The sequence below is a fragment of the Natrix helvetica genome (genome assembly GCF_964273705.1).
Source record: "Natrix helvetica genome assembly, chromosome: 2".
Taxonomy (NCBI): Eukaryota; Metazoa; Chordata; class Lepidosauria; order Squamata; family Natricidae; genus Natrix; species Natrix helvetica.
Window position 1 is genome coordinate 240098339 of NC_138552.1, and position 22028 is coordinate 240120366.

The window sequence follows — 22028 nt, forward strand, 5'->3', positions numbered from 1 at the left end:
CGCAAGCATCTTTCTGCTTTCCATTGCTATGTTGGAGTTGACACTTTTTGTGGTTTATTAACTTATTAGACATTCCCAATCCCATGTTTTGATCCTTAAGCATTACCAGATCCTGAGGTTGGGTAATTATACACTGCTTCCACTTTTGATTTGTTTGTACATCTGTATGCAGAGAAGAAGTGGACAGGTCTCAATCTGTATCATTCAATAGCAGGCATGGTGGTGGTGGTAGAATCTTCTAAAAGGCACTGAGGAATCTGACTGTTTTTCTAATGGAGGGAACTGTAGCCTCAGTCTTCCCTCCTCTCAAACCTGAGTTTCAGATCATGGAATGCTAGTTTTATTACTTTACAGGTAACCTTCATAATCCAAGTTAACCAGTAGGAATGCTTGGTCCATTTCTTTTTTCTTTTCAGCTAGGGCCACGGAGCTGCAACATACCAGGATCTGCATTCCCCCCCCTCCTCTTTTTCAGAATGAGGCTCAGGGGAATTTTGTGGCTGCACAGCCTTGGGGTCAGGATTCTGGATTCCAACGTTTTAGATCAACAAACAAAAGAAACATGAGATTGCCTTCAATCTGTTTCTATGGCTTTAGGCAGTGAAAGTGGGGGAGGGGCAATCTAAGTGTCCTGGGTTAGAACAGGTATACTAAGGTTTAAGCTTCTCCATTCTGCATATGTTCCAAAACTTTGCATAATGCACACAAAATCTGATTAGACTCACAATCTAATAGCAATCCTATTAATTTACACTTACTCCCACATAAGGGTTTTGAATTGCATTTCTCATTTTTATTATAAACCACTTTTGAGTTTTTTTTAAAAAAAGCAAGTGATATATATTTGAAATAAGAGAATTAAGTAAGTTATGATCATGAAAACTATCTGAACTCCCCCCCCCCTCCCCAGTCAATTCCTGGCTAAAATCTTCACTTTTTCTGCATCTACAAATGTTCACTGCACGTGCATCCCTGGGAGCATATGCACCAAAGACAAATTCCTTGTGTGTCCAATCACGCTTGGCCAATAAAGAATTCTGTTCTATTTTATTCTATCAGGTTAATTCCATTTCCATAGTTTATCTCTGCATAACATCCAGAGGAAAAAAGAGGCCATGAATCTCTCTGATGTTTTGACATCATCACATGCCAGAAATTAAATATGACCAACTGTCACTATAAATCAGTTCTTATATTTGCAAGTTGAAAGCTTAACTTTGCCTCCACTTGGGGTTTTAGTATTTCTGCAATTCTTTCAAAACACAAAAAGTTTGCAAGCTTTGACCAGGCCACTTGCCACTGGACTGCATTATGACCTTAGGCTTACTCTATATGACCCCATCCTCGCATGGAGTGGGATCAGGAAGGAAAAAGAAGACATGGAACATTCTCACCCAGGACAACTGGTGTGAGTGTAGCACTCTCCCAGCCTTATTGCAGATGGCCAAGAGACACTGTTGCTATTCCAAAACAGGATCTGGTTGAGTGTGATGTACTCACCTAGACAGCAAGCGATTCTCTCCACTGTCCAGGCAAAAGAGCTTTTGTCTGCTTGAAATTGGAAGATTTTAAGCAGAAAGGCTGTAAGGATAAAAGTGTCAAGATTGAAAAAAAAGGAAAGTTGAAGCTACCAATCTTCAGTTTCCAGAATTTTCAGAAAATCAAAATAAAGTTAGAATTGAATGAGAAAGAGACTTCTGATTCAAAAAGAACCGTGACTTCAGTAGGCATACTGTAGGTAAATATCTAGTTAATACCACAGTAAGGTTATTGTTTATTTTTGGGTGCTAGAAATATCTTTATTGTTTCTAATGTTTATCTTATATATGGAAGTTTAGTATTGTAGGTTTGAAGCTTTTTGGAGCTCTATGTGGCAGATTCCTATATTGCTTCCACTCAGTGATCTGCCCCAAATTAATATTTTCCTTTGTAGCATTTTGATGAAAGAGTCTTTGGGAATGTGGTTATTTTAATAGAACTACATGTTTATTGTTACTGTTTTGCATGTAAGGAATTAAAATCACAAAAGGAATTTTACATCCTTTTTTTCCTTAATAAAATTATTTTATTCTTAAGATTTTGATCCAACATGCAAAGAATGGAGGGCTGACTTTCTTAGTTATATGCCTCACACCTTTGATCTAGGAAGTGGAGCTATAGAATCGACTACATTTTTATCTCCTTTATTTTTTGCTTTGTGCCAGTAGAGGCCATCATCCAAAGGTATCTCCCTACAACATAGATGATAGCAATGGTAATTAGCAAGTAGCTATACTAAAGAGGAAAGTGAGCTTTGTATATATGACTCAAGAGGACACGTGGGAGAGGAGAGTTGAGATCTCCAACTGTCATCTCACAAGCTCAGTTATTCAGGTGAAGGAAGGAAGGCAGGGAGGGTGGGTTTCTTTCCTTTTACATAAATTTGTGGTTTTGGGTAAATCTTGAGATGCCACTGTTTCAGTGCAGCATTTCACTCTGCGATCCTAGCGATCATATTTGTCTCTATAAAAAGGCACTTTTATATAGTTTTCTGTTTATTGGGCCCTATATTTTGAGTGTGCTTTTTACTCTAGAACCTGTACAGTGAATGTTTGCTCAGGTGTGTACATTTAACCTACATTTATATGGACCAATCATCCTCATCATTATTTGCACAAAGCACCTCTGTCTGGAAGATAGGCATTCTGCATCTTATCATCAGAAATTTTAAATTCCTTACGATTTGACATTTGCATCGTTCTGTAGAGCTGTGCAATGCTTCAGATTCAAAGGGAAGTTCTTTGGAGTGTGTATGGCAACACCTGTAGCACCTATTGGCAACTCCTTAAATCAGATGTGTGCTTCCTGGGGTTGTGTTGCAGATGTAGAAAGAAACCCGCAGCTGTTTTAAGCTGATAGGTTCTATACCAGATCTCTGCGTGGTCCAAGCAGTCTTTCCCTTTTAAATCCAAAAACACTGCACAGTTGAAATATTGTCACAAATCCCATAAATTCTAGATTTCTTCCTCCTCCTTTGTTATAACAAATCTTGATACACTGTATTGTTTCAAGACGGTGATGTTTTTACCTATTAATTGGAGATTATTGATATCCTGCTATTTAGAAAACATGGAAAATAGACAAGGGACAAAACATATCAACATTAATTACAATTTAGGATATTTATATTTCAAGCATAAAATTATTTGACTTTTTCTTCCAAAATTGATTATAACATTGAAAAAGTATTGCTGCAAATTGTATCAAAGTTTTGCCATTGCTGTGTTTTCTCCAACTTTAAGTTCCGAATCAGATATTCTTGGAATTGTACCTTTCTTCCAATGTTGATCAAAATCTATTCTTGCTGCTCTGAGCAGCCATCTCATTAAATTATGTTTCTTGTTGATTTTCCTCTGACATTATACCTGTAAGAAAGTTGTGATTTCATTTCAAATTTAAATCCTAAAATGTTCTGAATTGTGCTATGCATGTATTGTACTTAGGTTTTTTTCACATGACCACATGTACATATGAGAAAACATACTGTACTGATATATTTCTTATTTTGCCTGGCATAATGATAATCTGTTACTTGTCTATGTTCAATACATAGCAATGCATCCTAAAGTTAATGAGTTCCCTGTCTTTCCTTCAGAAATATGTGCATCTTATTGGGTTTATTTTGCAATTCAGCCTAAACTGCTTGTCAACCATACTGGTCTCAGCTGTTTAACTTCAGCAATTCCAGTCTGGATTGTGGTGGGTTGGTAACAGGACCAGGCTGATACTCAGTTGGACTACTATAAGAACCAATTGGTTACTTCCCGGCTTTTTGACTTTTTGGCTAGAGGTAAATTCGTTCCAATGTTCTTGACACTTTTCCTGTTCACCTAGCCCAGGATTGCTGGTATAGGCATAATCTGTGGTCCAACTGTGTGACTCATTTGACACCAACATAGACCCTGTCTCCACTCCCCACTTTTTTCCTGATGATCTATTTATAGTTCTGATGCTACAATAATCCAAAAAATAGGCAACAGGTGGTTCTTTCAGTCTGTAACAAGAAAGCATGGAACAAAGTAGCAATGTTCCAAAATTTCAGTTTAAGATGGAAAATAAATAAAAGGGAAGCTATGGTACTGGAGGGGAAGTGGAAGTGGGGAAAGTACTGGGGTACTGGAGTATGCAAAGATGCCACTTGGAAGATCAAGGGTTGAAGACAGCATGAGCTTCCAGGATTAGCCATGGGGGTTTGCTGACAATGTGCAGACAATGTTTACCATGGTTCTATGGTAAATCCCCACTCTTCTTTAACTGTCCCAGGACAGTTGAAAAACCGAGACATTTTTCAATTGCATTCACATTAATAGCAAACGGATCATACTCAGGTATAGTATTTAGAAGCTTCAGCTGGTTGAGAATGCTATATCTGTACTATATTGTTTAGAAAGAGGTCTGTTCATCTCTTCCACGTTGTTTATGATTTTCAGAAGTTCATTAAACTTTTGGAATTAACACATTGGTTTCATCTACTTTATTCCATTTTTTTGTTCTCTAGAACATGCTCATTTATTGAATCAACCATTTCTGAATGATGTACAACTCTCCAAATTCACAATTTGTGATTATAACAGATGGATACTTAGTAGATAACTACAATTTGATTTTGTGAGATTTCAAAGGTCCCCCCCACCCCTTTTCATACCTTAGGAAATCATATATTCTGTTCACATCGCTGGAATGCTATTAGCACTGCACAGATAATCATTATAGTACTCATTAAAAACCCACATTTAATTGTAAACATCGAATTGTAAAAAAAACCTAACAAACATACCATAGAAAGCATTTCAAAATGAATAGTGTATATATGTATGATTAATATGCAATAAACATTATTAACTACTCAAAAAGGGAAATAATTTTCTGCCAGCATATCTTTAAAGGCAAAATACTACATTTGAGTCTAATTTTCATAAATATCACAAGTCATAAATGAACTTCAAATCAGGGGACAGTTTTTCAGCCACCAGATTACAGAATCTTCTAGGCCTTTAACGTTTAATTCACTGTCTCAATTATTCTTTTTAGATGGAAAGATTAAAACTGAAGGGATCATCAAGAGCTGAGATTTATGTATATAATTAGTTTCCACATTTTCTTTTTTAATTTGGGGAATTAAAATTAAGATTTGTTTACAAAAGAAATGGAAGTCCCTCCCACAAGAGTGCACTTCTGATTATGAAGTCATTTTATCTTGAGGCTTTTTGATACTTAACCAAATACTTTATTTACATAAACACATTATGTATATCACAGGACTCGGTTAGCACCGAACTTCAGGCCCTTGTGCATCAGCCTATTAAATTGGGGAAAGGTGGCAACAGCGCTCCTACCTAAGGCCTTTTCCGGAATACCGAAGACGGAGGTTAGTTCCAAGTCGCTTATTATCTAATCAAGTTTATGAAAATCACCATACACAATTTTTCACTTTTTCAAGCGCGTAGCAATTTTGGAAAATGGCTGTCCCTTCTGTTTTTTCAGTTGGGTTCATTTATCTTACTACGATCCTGCAAGCAAATGTGATTTTTTTTTTACTCAAGAGAAGTGCACACCTGCATCCTGCTGCACTTTCCAAAAAAGGCAGATGCAACCCTTTCATGCAGGATTCAGTCTCCAGAGCAAGAAGGGGAGGCGACGAGACTCCTTTCGTAATTCGGGTCATCCTATCTGAGGTTGCCGGACAACCACTAAAGCACAGCCAATAATACTATTGCCTAACATGGAATGGCTGAATTATTATTATTATTATTACACAATTGTATCACAGTGGCCAGTTGTTTTGCCGTATTTGGCATTGATTACTAGTCGGGCCCCACCTAGGGGCCTAGGACGTCGTAACGTATTTTCGTAATATACGTGCGGATCCAAGCAGTGCAGCTTTTTGCATTTGACTGATGGTGGTTTTGTCAAGTTTTAACTGTTTTAAATGTAATTCCAGTGTTTTTGGAATAGCACCCAGTGTGCCGATTACCACTGGAATTACCACTGCTGGTTTGTGCCATAATAGTTGAATTTCAATTTTTAGATCCTGGTATTTCGTGATTTTTTCATGTTCCTTCTCGTCGACCCGGCTATCCCCTGGTATTGCGATGTCTATGATTGTAACCTTATTTTTCTCAACCAGTGTGAAGTCTGGCGTGTTATGCGCCAGTATTTTGTCCGTTTGTATACGAAAATCCCACAGGATCTTGACCATCTGACCTTCGGTGACTTTTTCAGGCCTATGTTCCCACCAGTTTGTTGTTGTTTTAGTATTATAATTTTTGCACAAATTCCAGTGGATCATTTGTGCTACTGAATTGTGCCACAATTTATAATCAGTCTGTGCAATTTTTTTTACAGCAGCTGAGTATGTGGTCAACAGTTTCATCAACTTCTTTGCATTTGGCATCATCAGAGGATTTTTCGATTTTGGCCTTAATGGCATTTGTTCAGATAGCTTGCTCTTGCGCAGCCAGGATTAGTGACTCTGTTTCTTTCTTTAATGTTGTTGTTGTTGTTGTTGTTGTTATTGTTATTGTTGTTGTTGTTGTTGTTGTTATTATTATTATTATTATTATTATTATTATTATTATTATTATTATTATTATTATTATTATTATTATTATTATTATTATTATTATTATTATTATTATTATTATTATGTTAATCTTTGTTGAGATTCACAGCCTTTGGGGCTGGTTGGTAGCTCAACAGCTCCAGTCCTAACCAAGAACCTAGGAACTGTTAAGGTAACGTCGGAGGATATAAGTTATTCCAAGCAGGCTGGTTTTTTGTAGACTCAGAATGTTCAAGTCAGGCAAATTTAGAATTTTCAAATAGTGAGGTAGCCCTTTAGGTATTGCTCCAAGAGCTCCAATTACAATTGGGACAACACATGATTTCAACCTCAATTTGCAAGTCCCAGTATTTTGTGATTTTTTTCTTGCTGTTTATCTTCAATTCGTGCATCACCAGGTATTGCAATGTCAATGAATCATACTTTTTCCTTTTCAATTATTGTTATGTCAGGTGTGTTGTAGGCAAAGTGCCTGTCAGTCTGAATTCTGAAGTCCCACAAGATCTTGCCTTTCTCATTCTCTAAAACCTTCTCAACCTGATGGTCCCAATTGTTTTTGCTGTACTCAAATCCAAACTTTTGGCACAAGTTCCAGTGAATAATCTTAGCATCGCTGTCATGGCGTTGTAGGTAGTCAGTTTTGAAATTTTGCTACACCTGCTGATCAAGTGGTCGACTGCCTCATCTTTCTCATTACAGAGGCAACATTTGCTGTTGGTGGTAACATGTTGAACTTTTGCCTTCATGCAGTTTGTGGCTAAGGCTTGTTCTTGAGCTGCCAAACTAAAGCCTTCTGTTTCTTTTTTCAGTACTCCTGATCTTAACCAGTTCCAAGTTAGTTTTTGTACAGCTTTGCCTTCAATACTTTCCAAGTATTGGCCATGCATAGCTTTGCTTTTCCAATTTTCAGCTCGCTTCTCAATTACTTCTTTCTTATATTCAGCTTTTAACTTAGTTGTCTTCAAAAGACCTCCTTTATTTACTTCCTTAATCATTGGTTCTTCACTTTTCTGGATGTAATCATTCAAGCTGTGTCTTTCTTCTTCCAGTCTGCTTTACTTGTAGGAGTCCTCCACCACCCTCTGCTCTTGGTAGATACAATCTATTATTATTATTATATACTTTATTAATTAAACATGAACCTCAGCCAACTGAACATTCAAAAATGCATTACAAATACCAGTGACTGGTGCTAATGGGTGATACGGTTTGCTGCCAGTGTCCTAGGTATCAACCAAGTACTTTCTTAAAATATAAGATGTTCCGAGTAGCGGGTTTTTTGCAGTTCCGCTGGTGTTATTGCAGGAAGCTGCAATTTGTTGATGCATCTTGTAAAATTCTTGGAGATGGTGCCAAGTGCCCTGATGACAATGGGTATCACTGTTACATGCTTTATCCATGCTTCATTCCATATCTATTATTATTATTATTATTATTATTATTATTATTATTATTATTATTATTATTATTATTATTATTATTATTATTATTATTATTATTATTAAATTAACCAGAGATTGTAGTTCTAATCCAAACGTCTATGCTTTGAGGTAAGGAAGATTTTGTTTTCTTCTTTACGTTGCTGGTGTTACTGCTGTCGTCGCCGTGGCTCATTTATCACCGGGAAAACACGGCGCGTCTGCTGCGCTCCGCCCGCCCGCCAGACTGGCGGAGAGACCCGGGCCTCCCGGGAAGGAGCGTGGAAAGCGGCTCGCGCACAGAGCAGGTGCACGCTCCGCCTTCTCATTGGCAGCAGCTGCTGCAGCCGGCGCCAGAGCCTCGCGGGCCTTTGGCTCTTCGCCCCGCCCACCCCTGCAGCCAGGTAGGGATGAGCGCGAGCGGTGGCGCGCGCCGTAAGTGTCTCTCAGTCCTCCTCCGTTAAAGCAGCCGAGGGCAGTGCGGCGGAGGCGGGCGGTGCGCCCGGCTGGGGGAAAGACGGAGGCTCCATGCAGGCAGGCAGCCCTCCAGGTAAGGACTCTCAAACCTAAAGGATCCCCTGTAAGAGCCGGCGGGGGCGGGGAGGGAAGGTGAAAAAAAGACAGGCGAATCCTGGGGCTGGTCGCGAAGCAGGGGCTGGGGAGGGGGCGAAAGAAGGTGCGACGTGAAGGGAAATAACTTTACAGTGTTGCTTCCACCCCCATCCCGGGGGTTTTCATTTCATTTTAAATATCGCCTTGCAAAAGAGCACTCGGGGGTGCTCTTTTGCAAATGACCAAGCGTATCTTCGGAGGAACTGGAGGTGGGAGGGGGCGGGGTTCAGTTGGGAGAAAAACTGTGTCGTGTTATCGTCCACCCGAGGGCCAGCCAGGGGGATGTGGTGGAGGCAGGTCCGGCGTGTCCATTAGCGCCGGGCTTTTTCTTTTCTTTCATCCCTGCGCCGGGAGGGGAAAGAAAAAAGGATTGCGTTTTTCCGAGGTGGATCCGTCACATCTCCGGAGACCCGAAAAGCGGGGGACGAATTGTTTTAGGAGACCGGGTTCCCTCCCTCCCTCCCTTCTTTTTGTACCGCAGTGCTCCTGTCCTGCCAGCAGGGAGCGCAGGAGAGCCTAATGGGGGTAACTGGGCTGGGGGATGGCTTCGGTTCCATTTACGGGCAAGAAGCCCAAGAAAAGTGTGCCCCCCCCGTCTAGATCGCAGCGGGGAGGGGGGAGTTGCGCGGAGGAAACCGCCCCCTCCTTCTCCCCCGCTAAAGCAGATTGCCTGCTCTGTTTGCAGACCGTTTCAATCCGGATGCCCTTTGCGGATGAAAGATGTATCATGGAATGAACCCGAACAGCCGGGATCCCTTCCTAGAGCAGCCGCTGCCGCCGCCGCCTCCACCGCTGTTTCAGCGTTGCCAGTCTAAACTCTCCCTGGTGGTCTTGTGGTTCCAATTGGCGCTGTGCTTTGGCCCTGCACAGATCACAGGCGGTGAGTGAGCGGCTGGTTCGTGTGACAAGCGGTAGAAAAAAAAAAAAAAAGCCCAAACGCCCAGCTATTGGGGAGGGAGGGAGGGAGGAGGGGTGCTCAGGCTGCTTCTGACAGGCAGGTCCTCCTTCGCGCCGGAGGAGGCAGCCTCTGGCTATTGATCTGATGGGCACAAAATGCTGAAACGGGGAAAAACCGTCCTCCTACAGCCTTGCCTGCCTTGCTGCTTTCTGGAGTCAGTGGATTGTGAAAAGAGAAAGGCTTGAAGATAAAGTGGTGGGGTTTTCCTCCCATTCAAACCCATTAGAGGAGCGACCTTTTAAATGGCTACATCCTACCATGGAAAGTTAAAAGGGGTCCTCCTTAAAATAAATAAAGTCCCGCAGAAGAAGATGCTTCATGTACAAAGCTATAAAAGAATTCTTACCCTTCAAAGATTCTGAAATAGGACTAGGAAAGTGCCTCTTCATTTTCTTCTTTTATTATTCTAGCTAGAAAATAAGAAACAATGCAATTATTCTGTTTCTGTTCGAGAGAGAGAGAGAGAGAGAGAGAGAGAGAGAGAGAGAGAGAGAGAGAGAGAGAGAGAGAGAGAGAGAGAGAGAGAGAGAGAGAGAGAGAGAGAGAGAGAGAGAGAGATGCACTAATCCTCTCTGGAACAATTCTTTCCTTGCTCTCCTAAGTACATATTAAAAAGCTCCATCTATATGCTGCCGAAAAGCTATCTTCCAAGCCACATTAATAAATCCTCCAATAATTATAAAATTCCACTTACACCCTCACATGCAAATTTTTATTCAAAATTGGATTTCTTTTAAAACTAAGCTTCAATATTGTTGTACATTGTCCATTTTCAAAGGCAAAGGCTACATAAAGGCATCCATTCATGTCGAGAAAAATTAGGAGCTAGCGGTTGTCTCTTTTATTTGGCCAGACAGAGATAAGTAGCAGCTGTATCTTTTTGGGCAGCTTTTGCATGTTGGGTGACCTGGAAGTTGAATGATCCCACTTTATAAAATGAAAAAAAAAAAAACAATCCACCATTGCCCTCATTTTGTTGAATTGTGCTGTCCTGAGTTCCAAGTATTTCTAAAGAGAAAATATTCATCCAGGAATGTTTTAGTCTCAAAAAATGATTTTGGCAAATGTGCTAGATGATCGTTACCTATCCATATTATAAAGAGGGCTCATATAGTTACTGCAGTTCAGGCTACATGGGGCCACGATGAAGACCATCGGGAGATTTCAGTTGTACAGCTGTCCAAGTGTTTGTGACACAATCACTATCAAGGATTGCTTTTATTCGTGCCAGCTAACCTGCTTACTAAGTTCAATAATTCTGGCTGTTGTTACTTGTCCATCTTTGCTTTAGCTGAACAAAAGAGTGTCTTGTCCTCACAAAGGGACAAGGGGTTACTATAGAAACTTCATATGTCCAAGGTCCTAAATACTGTATTAGTTCTTTCTGGTCTTTTCCTTAAGTGAGTTTTATTAAGCTGTTCTGATATTAACTGTACTATTGATTTTTAATATATGGGTTAAATTGATCAGTGCTGGCTTTTCTATGTGTTTTTATTTTATGGTATTGTTGATAGCCACTTTTGGAGGACTTCTGTCTACAATATTTTTTGAAGATAAATAGTAGAACTATTTATAGTATAAACTGGTAGTTGCATTTTAGCTTTTAGATATTATATTTGCAGACTTCTCTTTTTGAAACACCTAAAAATATTTTAACCCTAATTTCTTTCAATGTTAGGTATTGCTTATGTTCTTGTAAGCTATTCGGGGAATAGTATGTGAACACAACTCTTCCTATGTTCATTTTAAAACTAAAGTGAAACGCATTCCTTACTTTGAATTAGATTGTGAAACAAACAAAACACTTTTTAGTTTCAGTGCAATAAAATGCTTTAAACAATCCTACCATAAACCATTTCCTAATTGGATCATGTTGAACCTCTCATTTAGTGAGAAGAAAACTGTTAGTTGAAGGAGTTCTGAAGCTTTCTCATGTGTTGTAGGTTAATACAGATGCAGTTTTTTATGTTAAAAGTAAATAGTCTGGCTTTTGTTTAACAGCAATAGTCAAAAAGATGGGCCCCGTGTTAATTTATATATTTTTTTCAATTAGAGTTTTTGTATGTTTCTTGATGAAATCACAGTGAAATGAGGCCTGAACTTAAAACTGAATTAAGTGAATTTAAGCTTTGTAAAGTCAGCTTTACAACTTTGAACCAAAGTATCCTTAAAGGTTTGGGTATTTCAGTAGCATATCCAAGGAAATAACACACACACAAAAAAATCACATGCATTTCAGCCCACAGAAAAGTGAACTTAGAATGCATTAGCAGCTGTGAGTTTAGTTACAATATAGTTTGTTTTCTTTGAACCAGCCGGTTGCACAAAATTGCAGAGGGTGACATAGTAAGATGGAGTATGTGTTCAGAGCATCTCTTGTATTGAAAGTATTGCTATAAGCACCAGTTAAATGTTGTTTGCATTAAACAACATTTGCTCCTTACAGAATCCATTAGTTGCATTTTGGAACCTTTTTTCCTGCTCCAAAACCTCTCATTTTTCCTCATTGCCATTTCTTTTTAGATTTATACTTTTGCCTTCTCTCTCATTTGCTTGTTCAGGTTCTAATCCCTTTTGACTTTTTGTTATCCATTTACCTCTGTCATTTCCTTGTACCCTTCCTTTCCAAAATAATTCATGCTCTTCCTCTTCTACTACATTTGAATCAGAAAGTACAGCTAATGTTTTACTGGCTCATAGATGCTCTGTCAAGCCTTTGTTATTTCCCTGTCTTTTTCACAGGGGCCTGCCCAAATATGATGTTTTTTTGTCGGGCGGGCCAAAATGACTTAAAAGTGTGTGTATGTGTGTGTGTGTGTGTGTGTGTGTGTGTTCAGGATTCATCTAATCAGGTGTGGTTTTTTATGCTCTATTTGCTGGTAAAGCTGTCAGCACATTGGGATAGAGTTCAATATTTGAAGGAATAAAATCTTCTTTTTTTATTAACAGGTTTTATTGGTTTTTACAAATTTTTTCAAGGAAAAACGGTTAAAAAGGGATAGAAAATTTTGACAGCTACATCATGCAGAGGAGAGCAGTCCCCCCAAATCTCGCAACTTTTACAGAAAAGAATAGAAAAACATCAACATTTGAATAGATATTAGCAGTTTTAGATTTAACACTAAGTCATCAATATATTTCAATCATTTTTTTATATCACTTCCATAAAGGTACATTATAACAACAATTGCAATAATGTTTCAAATCACTTTTGTGACCTGAGTCTTCTAGTTGTTGCATCCTCCCCCCCCGTCTATTGGCAGAGCCTCAGCCCCTCCCTCCTTCATCTCTTGTGTACCATCCCCCATTTCATCTAGGAGAGCATTATGTTTTTTAGTGAAAGCCTCCACCTCCACGACTGTGTTAATTCTAATTCTGCTGCCCTCCCAGAAGATCAATATGCCTTCTGGTAATAACCACCTGAACCAGACCCCTTTATTATATAATTTTTTTTGCTAAAGAGGAATATTTCTTCCTCTTATCTCTTACTTTCTTTGGAATCTGTTTAAGAATGGTTATTTCTTTATCTTTATATTTTAATGGTCCCCCCCTTTGAGCTCCTAGAACCTCATCTCTTGTGGTCTTTCTGAGAAATTTAACATGAACTTCCCTTGGAACATTGTGTTTTCTTGCATATGCTGAATTAATCCTATAAATCAAGTCAATATCCCACCAGAGCTGTTGTTTATCTTTATTGATGTATTCTGCTAGTATTGTGGTCATAATCTCCTTAATATCTTCGTTATCTTAATAACTTCTGGCAGATTTTGGAACCTAAGGAAAAAAGACATCCTTTCAAATTCCATTTTTATCATGTGGTTTTCAAATTCTACGTTCCCCCTTTGGATTGTCTTAACCTCTTCCCTCATCCCAACCGCACCCTCCTCCAGTACACCTATTCTCTGTTCATTTCGTGTGGCTTGTTGTTGCGTTTCTCTGAGCTGATCATTTAAGTCTGTCAGTTGTTTTTTCAGTTCGTCCTGTCCCTTTAAGAGAGATTGAAGCATCTGGTGAATACATAAGTCCTTTGAACTCTCTTCGGGAGCTTTAGGTTGTAGAAATGACCCCAATTGTGACTGATGAGTAATCGGACTAGACGTAGAAGATGTTGGGGCCGATAAGGCCTTGCCAGGCGGTAATTTTTTTGGACCCATCATGAAGCTCAGAGATAGTTATAAATGTGCAAAGAAATGGCGTCTGTGGGAAAGCACAGCTGGTAGAAATCACAAGGCAGGCAAATCCAAAAGAGAATAAATCTTCTAATGCAGCACCAGATCAAATAGATGAATCAAAATATTCCAAATCCAAGAGAAAAGCGTATTTAGAGAGGCTCCTGGAGATCTCTGGGGTGGAGACTAGTTCAGAGCCATAAAATCTTCCAAGGGAGGAATCTCATTCATAAAGACAAAGAAGAAGGAGGAAGTTGGCCATCTTGGCTCAGCCTTTACAGGTGGTCAGGAAACAACAAGTCCAAAGTTCCCATACATAGTTTAGAGAAGAGTCAGTTCAAGCATCCTTTCTTTCACAATTGTGGTCAAAAATTATTCTTCCATTGTTTAGAGGAAGTGAAAGTAAGTTTTTTAACTCTCTCTCTCTCCTATGAGAGGGAGAGATTTTGCAAGTGCCGCTTTTCCGAGGGGGGTGGAAATTCCCCCCCTCCAATCTTAGCTCCTCCAGAGGTTGAAACAAAGTTCTAAGAAAACTGCAGTTCAACAATTGAATAAAACAGTAAAAGACTTGGGGAGACTTCCCACCTCACCGCACTTCAGCTGTGTCCTTCTAATTGATCGTTTTCTTCCAGGCTCTGCTCGGCAAAAACATGCAGCGGCATGCAGTGCCACTTCGCACCCCCCACGCTTCCCGGCTCCAAGGGGCAAAGCTGGTGACACCCCCCCCGTGGCCCCCGCCATTCCAGGGGGTCCCAGCAAGCCGCCCCTACGGTAGGGCGCCCCTCCAAGGCACCCTGTACTCCCCTAATCCCTAAGGGGATTGGGTCCCCTTCAGCAGCCCAGTGGAGACGTCCGTGGCGAGTCTTGAGAAACCTTTCTGGGAGGAGTTTGACTTGGTTGTCATCGAGGATTTGGACAGATTGCGTGGACGACTGCGACCTACCACATGTTTACTGGACCCGTGTCCCTCCTGGCTTGTACTGGCATCCTGGGAGGTTACACGTGATTGGCTCCTGGGCCTAGTGAACGCTTCGTTGGGTGAGGGGTCTCTTCTGGCCGCCTTGAAAGAGGCGGTGGTGAGACCCTTGCTCAAGAAGCCTTCCCTGGACCCTACGGAGCTGGCCAATTATTGTCCTGTCTCCAACCTTCCCTTTCTGGCGAAGGTTGTAGAGAGTGTGGTGGCTTCTCAGTTCCCACGACATCTGGAGGAGAATGATTATCTAGACCCGCGCCAGTCCGGCTTTCGCCCCGGGCACAGCACAGAGACGGCCTTGGTCACGTTGGTAGATGATCTCTGGAGGGCCAGAGATAGGGGTTGTTCCTCTATCCTGGTCCTATTAGACCTCTCAGCGGCTTTTGATACCATCGACCATGGTATCCTGTTGCACCGACTGGAGGGGTTGGGGGTCCGGGGCACCGTTTTGCGGTGGTTCGGCTCCTACCTTTCTGGCCGGACGCAACGTGTGTTGGCAGGGGAGCAGAGGTCGACCCTAAGCCCCCTTACTTGTGGGGTGCCACAGGGGTCGGTCCTCTCGCCACTCCTGTTCAACACATACATGAAGCCGCTGGGCGAGATCATCCGTGGTTTCGGGGTGGGATATCATCTGTACGCTGATGATACTCAGCTGTACATTTCCACCCCGAACCACCCACCCCGAACCACCCCAACGAGGCCGTCGAAGTGATGTCCCGGTGTGTGGAAGCCGTACGGGTCTGGATGGATGACAACCGACTCAAGCTCAACCCTTCCAAGACGGAGTGGCTGTGGGTTCCGGCCCCCTGGTTCAACCAGTTAATCCCATCTCTGGCCATTGGGGGCATTCAACTCGCCCCTGTGGAGCGGGCGCGCAATTTGGGCGTCCTCCTGGATGCCAGGCTGTCCATGGATGACCATGTGACAGCCGTGGCCAGGGAGGCGTTCCACCAGGTTCGCCTGGTGCGCCAATTGCGCCCCCTATTGGACCGGGATGCCTTACGCACAGTCACTCATGCGCTGGTGACGTCTCGCCTGGACTACTGTAACACTCTCTACATGGGGCTTCCCTTGAAATGCACTCGGAGACTGCAGTTGGTCCAGAATGCGGCCGCGCGGGTGATTATGGGGAGTACTAGGTACTCCCATGTGACACCTCTCCTGCGCGAGCTGCACTGGCTTCCTGTGGTCTATCGGGTGCGTTTCAAGGTCTTGATTACGATCTTTAAAGCGCTCCATGGCTCAGGACCTAGTTACCTGCGGGATCGTATTCTGCCCCATACATCCCTACGACCCATCCGCTCGCACAGAGAGGGACTTCTCCAGGTGCTGTCCACCAGACAGTGCCGAGGGGTGGCGCCTAGGAGCAGAGCCTTCTCTGTGGCGGGCCCAGCCCTGTGGAATGACCTCCCTCCGGATATTAGGACCACCACTAACCTCCGCTCCTTCCGTGTAAAGCTCAAGACCCACCTATTCCAAATAGCTGGCCTGGCTCAACCATAATTTCATAACGCTCCTGACGGGTTTTTTAATTCGGTAATTTTATTCAATGGGATTTTAAATTGTGTTTTTTAATTGTGCTCACTCAGTAGTCTACCTCCTCCATGCACATGTTTATGTCTTTGTTCTTATGTATGTATGTTTGTCTTTATCTGTATTTTATTTGTTTTGATTGTACGCCGCCCCGAGTCCTTCGGGAGAGGGTTGCGGCTAACAAATAAAATTATTATTATTATTATTATTAAGCTTAAGGGGAGCCCACCGAAAAAGCGAGCAGCGGACGTGCACGTCCGTCGCCTTCGGGGACCGGAAGTCGTCTCCCAGGAATAAAATCTTCTAAGACAAAATAGGATTTCACTCTCAACAGGAATAAAATCTTCTAATTGAGAGTGAAATCCTATTGTGTCTTGTATATGTTATCCCAGTTTAAAAACAGATCTTTTGCCACTATTCAATCTGTGGATATGTTAGTCCTCTGCTTACTGTTCCTGGGAATTCTTTGAATATAATGGCATCTGTGTAAATATGTGTATGTATATGTATATACACACACAAATATATATATGTCCTTGTGTGCATGTATGTATGTATGTGTGTATATATATATGTATGTATGTGTATATATGTATGTGTGTATGTATGTATGTATGTATGTATGTATGTATGTATGTATGTATGTATGTATGATGGTCTTGTATTCGGGTCTTTTCCCGTGTCTTTTCCCAATCTTACATGGGAAAAGACCCAAATACAACAAGACCAGCATACCTGAATACACAATGTTCCAAGGGAAGTTCATGTTAAATTTCTTAGAAAGACTACAAGGGATGAGGTTGTAGGAGCTCAAAGGGGAGGACCACTAAAATATAAAGGTAAAGAAATAACCATTCTTAAACAGATTCCAAAGAAAGTAAGAGATAAGAGGAAGAAATATTCCTCTTTAGCAAAAAAATTATATAATAAAGGGGTCTGGTTTAGGTGGTTATTACCAGAAGGCATGTTGATCTGGGAGGGCAGCAGAATTACAATTAACACAGTCGTGGAGGCGGAGGCTTTCACTAAAAAACATAATGCTCTCCTAGATGAAATGGGGGATGGTACACAAGAGATGAGGGAGGGAGGGGCTGAGGCTCTGCCAGTAGACAGGGGGGAGGATGCAACAACTAGAAGACTCAGGTCACAAACGTGATTTGAAACATTATTGCAATTGTTGTTATAATGTACCTTTACGGAAGTGATACAAAAAAATGATTGATGACCTAGTGTTAAACTTAAAACTGCTAATATCTATTCAAATGTTGATGTTTTTCTATTCCTGTCTGTAAAAGTTGTGAGACTTGGGGGGATTGATCTCCCTCGCACGATGTAGCTGTCAAAAAATTTTATACCCTTTTTAACCCTTTTTCCCTGAAAATTTTTGTAAAAACCAATAAAACTTGTTTTTTAAAAAAAGACCAGCATACCTATGCCCGTGAAAATCTACGAAAACAAATATATATTATATGTGTATGTATGTATATATGTACACACACACACATGCATACATGCACACAAGGACATGCATACTTTTCTTATTCCAAAGTTTTTCAGAAATTACTCTGGAAGACTATTGAATAGGTAGTCTTCAACTTGCAACCATTCATTTAGCAACTGTTCAAAGTTGCAAAGACACTGAAAAAAGTGACTACAACTAGACCTTGCACTTAAAGACTATTGCAGCGTCCCCGCAGTATCGTGATCAAAATGTGTGCACTTGGCAATCATCCATATGTTTATGATGGTTGCACTGTCCCATGGTCATGTAATCACCACTTGCTTTCCAGCCGCCTTCCAACAAACAAAGTTAATGTATGGAAGCCAGATCTGCTTAACAACAGATTCATTAACTGCAATGATTTGCTTAACCATTGCAAAAAAAGGTGATAAAACCAGACATGACTCACTTAATAACTGCCTTGCTTAGCCGTTATTGCTGGTCCCATTTATCATAACTCGAGGACTACCTGTATACTGTTAATACAAAAGAGCTTCAATAGGAACCAGTATTATGTAGTGATTAAATATGGACACTGGGTTCTAGTTCTCCTTTAGGCACAGAAGCCAGCTGGGTGACCTTGGGCTAGTCATCTTGGCCCTAATCAGAGTCGGGGTCTCTGATAAAGCTGGCTGAAAAACAAAACCCTCATTGCATCATGGATTGCTAAATTTTGCTGTAAGTATTAGGCAAGTACAATGTACAATAAAAGCAAACTTGCCACTAAAGAGAAATACTGAAGCAAGTGCAACAAAAAAGTACTGGATGTTTTAACAATGGAATTTGGAATTTATTAATGTTTGAATTCTTTGCTGTAGGAACAATTTTTATCAGATATTCTTCATATTTTATAGAATACAAAATGACTTTCAAGAATACGGGATGGAAATAACGTTCTGTAATATACTGTTGGGTATTTCACCTCAAAGCAATTTTATTTATCAGGTTACCCCATAGATTCTCTTGACCTGCATCGATACTGTGTTAAAGAAGCTGTAGTTGCCCAGGTCCTTCATAAATCCTAAACATATAAACTATGATTTATTAACAAAACCAAATATGTATGTTCTCAGGAAGTGATATTACATGACAAATAAAACATTTTTGCAGTTATGTGTACATGCACTATGCTCGGAATGTTGTGAAAAATTTCAGAACTAACAGTATTTTAAAATGTAGAAAAACATACTTTCAGAATGTAAGTTCTGTAATGCACATTAGTTTTCTTCTTTACATGTGTACATAGGACTCACTGCAAGTCTATGCATGTGGGAAATATTCTCACAAATCTTTTTATAATAATAATAATAATAATAATAATAATAATAATAATAATAATAATAATAATAATAATAATAATAATAATAATAATAATAATAATAATAATAAAATTTATTTCTTAGCCGCACCCTCTCCCGAAGGACTCGGGGCGGCGTACAAGAAAACACATAAAATATAAAATAGACAACACATACACAATAAACAAATACATGGACATGGACATGGAGAAGGGAGGCAGATAAATAGAGACAATTAAAACACAGTAAAATCTAAAAACCCCAGAATTAAAATTAAAAAACCCGTCAGGAGCAGAGTGAACGAACTATGGTTGAGCCAGGCCAGCTATTTGGAATAGGTGGGTCTTGAGCTTTATCCGAAAGGCGTGGAGGTCAGAGGTAGTCCTAATATCCGGGGGAAGGTCATTCCACAGGGCTGGGCCCGCTACAGAGAAGGCTCTGCTCCTAGACACCGCCCCCCGACATTGTCTGGCGGACGGCACCTGGAGGAGTCCCTCTCTGTGCGAGCGGATTGGTCGCAGGGATGTATGGGGCAGGATACGATCCCGCAGGTATCTAGGTCCTGAGCCATGGAGCGCTTTAAAGATCGTTATCAAGACCTTGAAACGCATCCGGTAGACCACAGGGAGCCAGTGCAGCTCGCGCAGGAAAGGTGTCACATGGGAGTACCTTGTACTCCCCATAATTACCCGCGCGGCTGCGTTCTGGACCAACTGTAGTCTCCGAGTGCATTTCAAGGGAAGCCCCATGTAGAGAGCGTTGCAGTAGTCCAGGCGAGACGTCACCAGCGCATGAGTGACTGTGCGCAAGGCATCCCGGTCCAATAGGGGGCGCAATTGGCGCACCAGGCGAACCTGGTGGAACGCCCCCCTTGCCACGGCCGTCACATGGTCATCCATGGACAGCCGGGCATCCAGGAGGACGCCCAAATTGCGCGCCCGCTCCACGGGGGCGAGTTGAATGCCCCCAATGGCCAGAGGTGGAATTAACTGGTTGAACCGGGGGGCCGGAAGCCACAGCCACTCTGTCTTGGAAGGGTTGAGCCTGAGTCGGTTGTCATCCATCCAGACCCGTACGGCTTCCACACACCGGGACATCACTTCGACGGCTTCGTTGGGGTGGTTCGGGGTGGAAATGTACAGCTGAGTATCATCAGCGTACAGATGATATCCCACCCCAAAACCACGGATGATCTCACCCAGCGGCTTCATATATGTGTTGAACAGGAGCGGCGAGAGGACCGACCCCTGCGGCACCCCACAAATAAGGGGGCTTAGAGTCGACCTCTGCTCCCCTGTCAACACACGTTGCATCCGGCCGGAAAGGTAGGAGCCGAACCACCGTAGAACGGTGCCCCCGACCCCCAACCCCTCCAGTCGGTGCAACAGGATACCATGGTCGATGGTATCAAAAGCCGCCGAGAGATCTAATAGGACCAGGATAGAGGAACAACCCCTATCTTTGGCCCTCCAGAGATCATCCACCAACGCGACCAAGGCCGTCTCCGTGCTGTGTCCGGGGCGAAAGCCGGACTGGCGCGGGTCTAGATAATCATTTTCCTCCAGATGTCGTGGAAACTGATAAGCCACCACACTCTCTACAACCTTCGCCAAAAAGGGAAGGTTGGAGACAGGACGATAATTGGCCAGCTCCATAGGGTCCAGGGAAGGCTTCTTGAGCAAGGGTCTCACCACCGCCTCTTTCTAACTGTCACACAAAGCACTCGCTTGTTTCCCCACAAAAGTGTACCTATTTATCTACTTGTACAGAGCATGCTTTCAAACTGCTAGGTGAGCAGAAGCTCAGGCGAGTGATGGGAGCTCACCATACTACATAGTGCTAGGATTCAAACTGCTGAAGTAGAGACCATCTTCAGCATCATTAAGCCACTGAGCCAACACACTTCTTAATAGGATGAGAGATTGCCCACAAGTGCTATAGATCATTGCTACTCACGAGGAGACCTCAAGACAGCAACCTCCAACCAGTTTTGAGCACTTGGAGTTGTTGGAATAGCCACCCTGTTCAAATCACAATTGGTGCCTTTAAAGGGAAACTACATTCACATACTCCCTTTTCTAATCTCATTTCAAAATTGCTTACTAATTTCTTTTCAGCTATTAGAAACCTTTGAATTGATAAGACTGAAAATACCAGGTAAGTGCTTTCAAACTTTAATGAAACACATTTTAACTAAAAGCTTAAGAATAAAAAAAATTGAAATAAATAGAAAAAAGGTAATTAAGACCATGATTTTATACAGTTATAAATGGCTTGGGCATGCAGATAAATTTTAAATAAAATCTTGGAGTTAATTATAAAAATTCTTTCCATGGGAAAGTTGATTTGCATGTTTTTCTACAACAGAAAAAAGTTTAAAAACTTGAACACTAGAGGGAACTAAAGGCTTTAATTAAAGGAGAAGAATACATAAATGTGATTAAATATCATAACACTGAAAATACTGGTGAATATTTTGGAAAAATGTAATCAGAAGTTAATATCAAGTGTCACTTGCAATGTTTGCTACTGTGAACAGTTTGTGTGAAAGAAATGGCGGAAGAGGAATATGTTTTATCTGACAAGACAGAAACTGAGTGGAATGAAGCACCAGCATGAAAGTGGATCTATAAATCACAAGCTGCAAGGATGATAGGAAAACATGTTTAATTGGGCATACAAAAGAAATCAGTTTATACTTTAAAAATCAAAAAGGAATTACAAATAATAAATCAAAAAAGCGACCTAGTTAATACTTTTATATTGGATTTGCAAAAGAAGTTTGTTAAAGCTTGGGTGAATCTTATGAGAAAGAGTAAGCAAAGAAATGAAAAGAAGTTCTATGACATTACTTGAATGGACTAGAGATTAAGATTGCTAGTAAAAGAAAGGTATATAAAATTGGTCTATTTGATCATAGTTAAAATATGTGTTATTATTGGCAACTCTTAATGAACTTTCTGGC

General features: G+C 41.2%; 1 protein-coding gene across 3 annotated transcripts in view; it reads left to right on the forward strand.

The window, feature by feature from the left end:
- Positions 1 to 8454: 8454 nt before the first annotated feature.
- SUSD4 (sushi domain containing 4) overlaps positions 8455 to 22028 on the forward strand; it is an 85403-nt gene continuing 71829 nt past the window's right edge. For all 3 annotated transcript variants that reach the window (XM_081945305.1, XM_081945306.1, XM_081945307.1), the window contains exons 1-2: positions 8455 to 8569; positions 9317 to 9511. In XM_081945305.1, the coding sequence (XP_081801431.1) occupies positions 9352 to 9511 (160 nt within the window). In that variant the 5' untranslated portion in view covers positions 8455 to 8569; positions 9317 to 9351. The remainder of the gene's footprint in view (positions 8570 to 9316; positions 9512 to 22028) is intronic.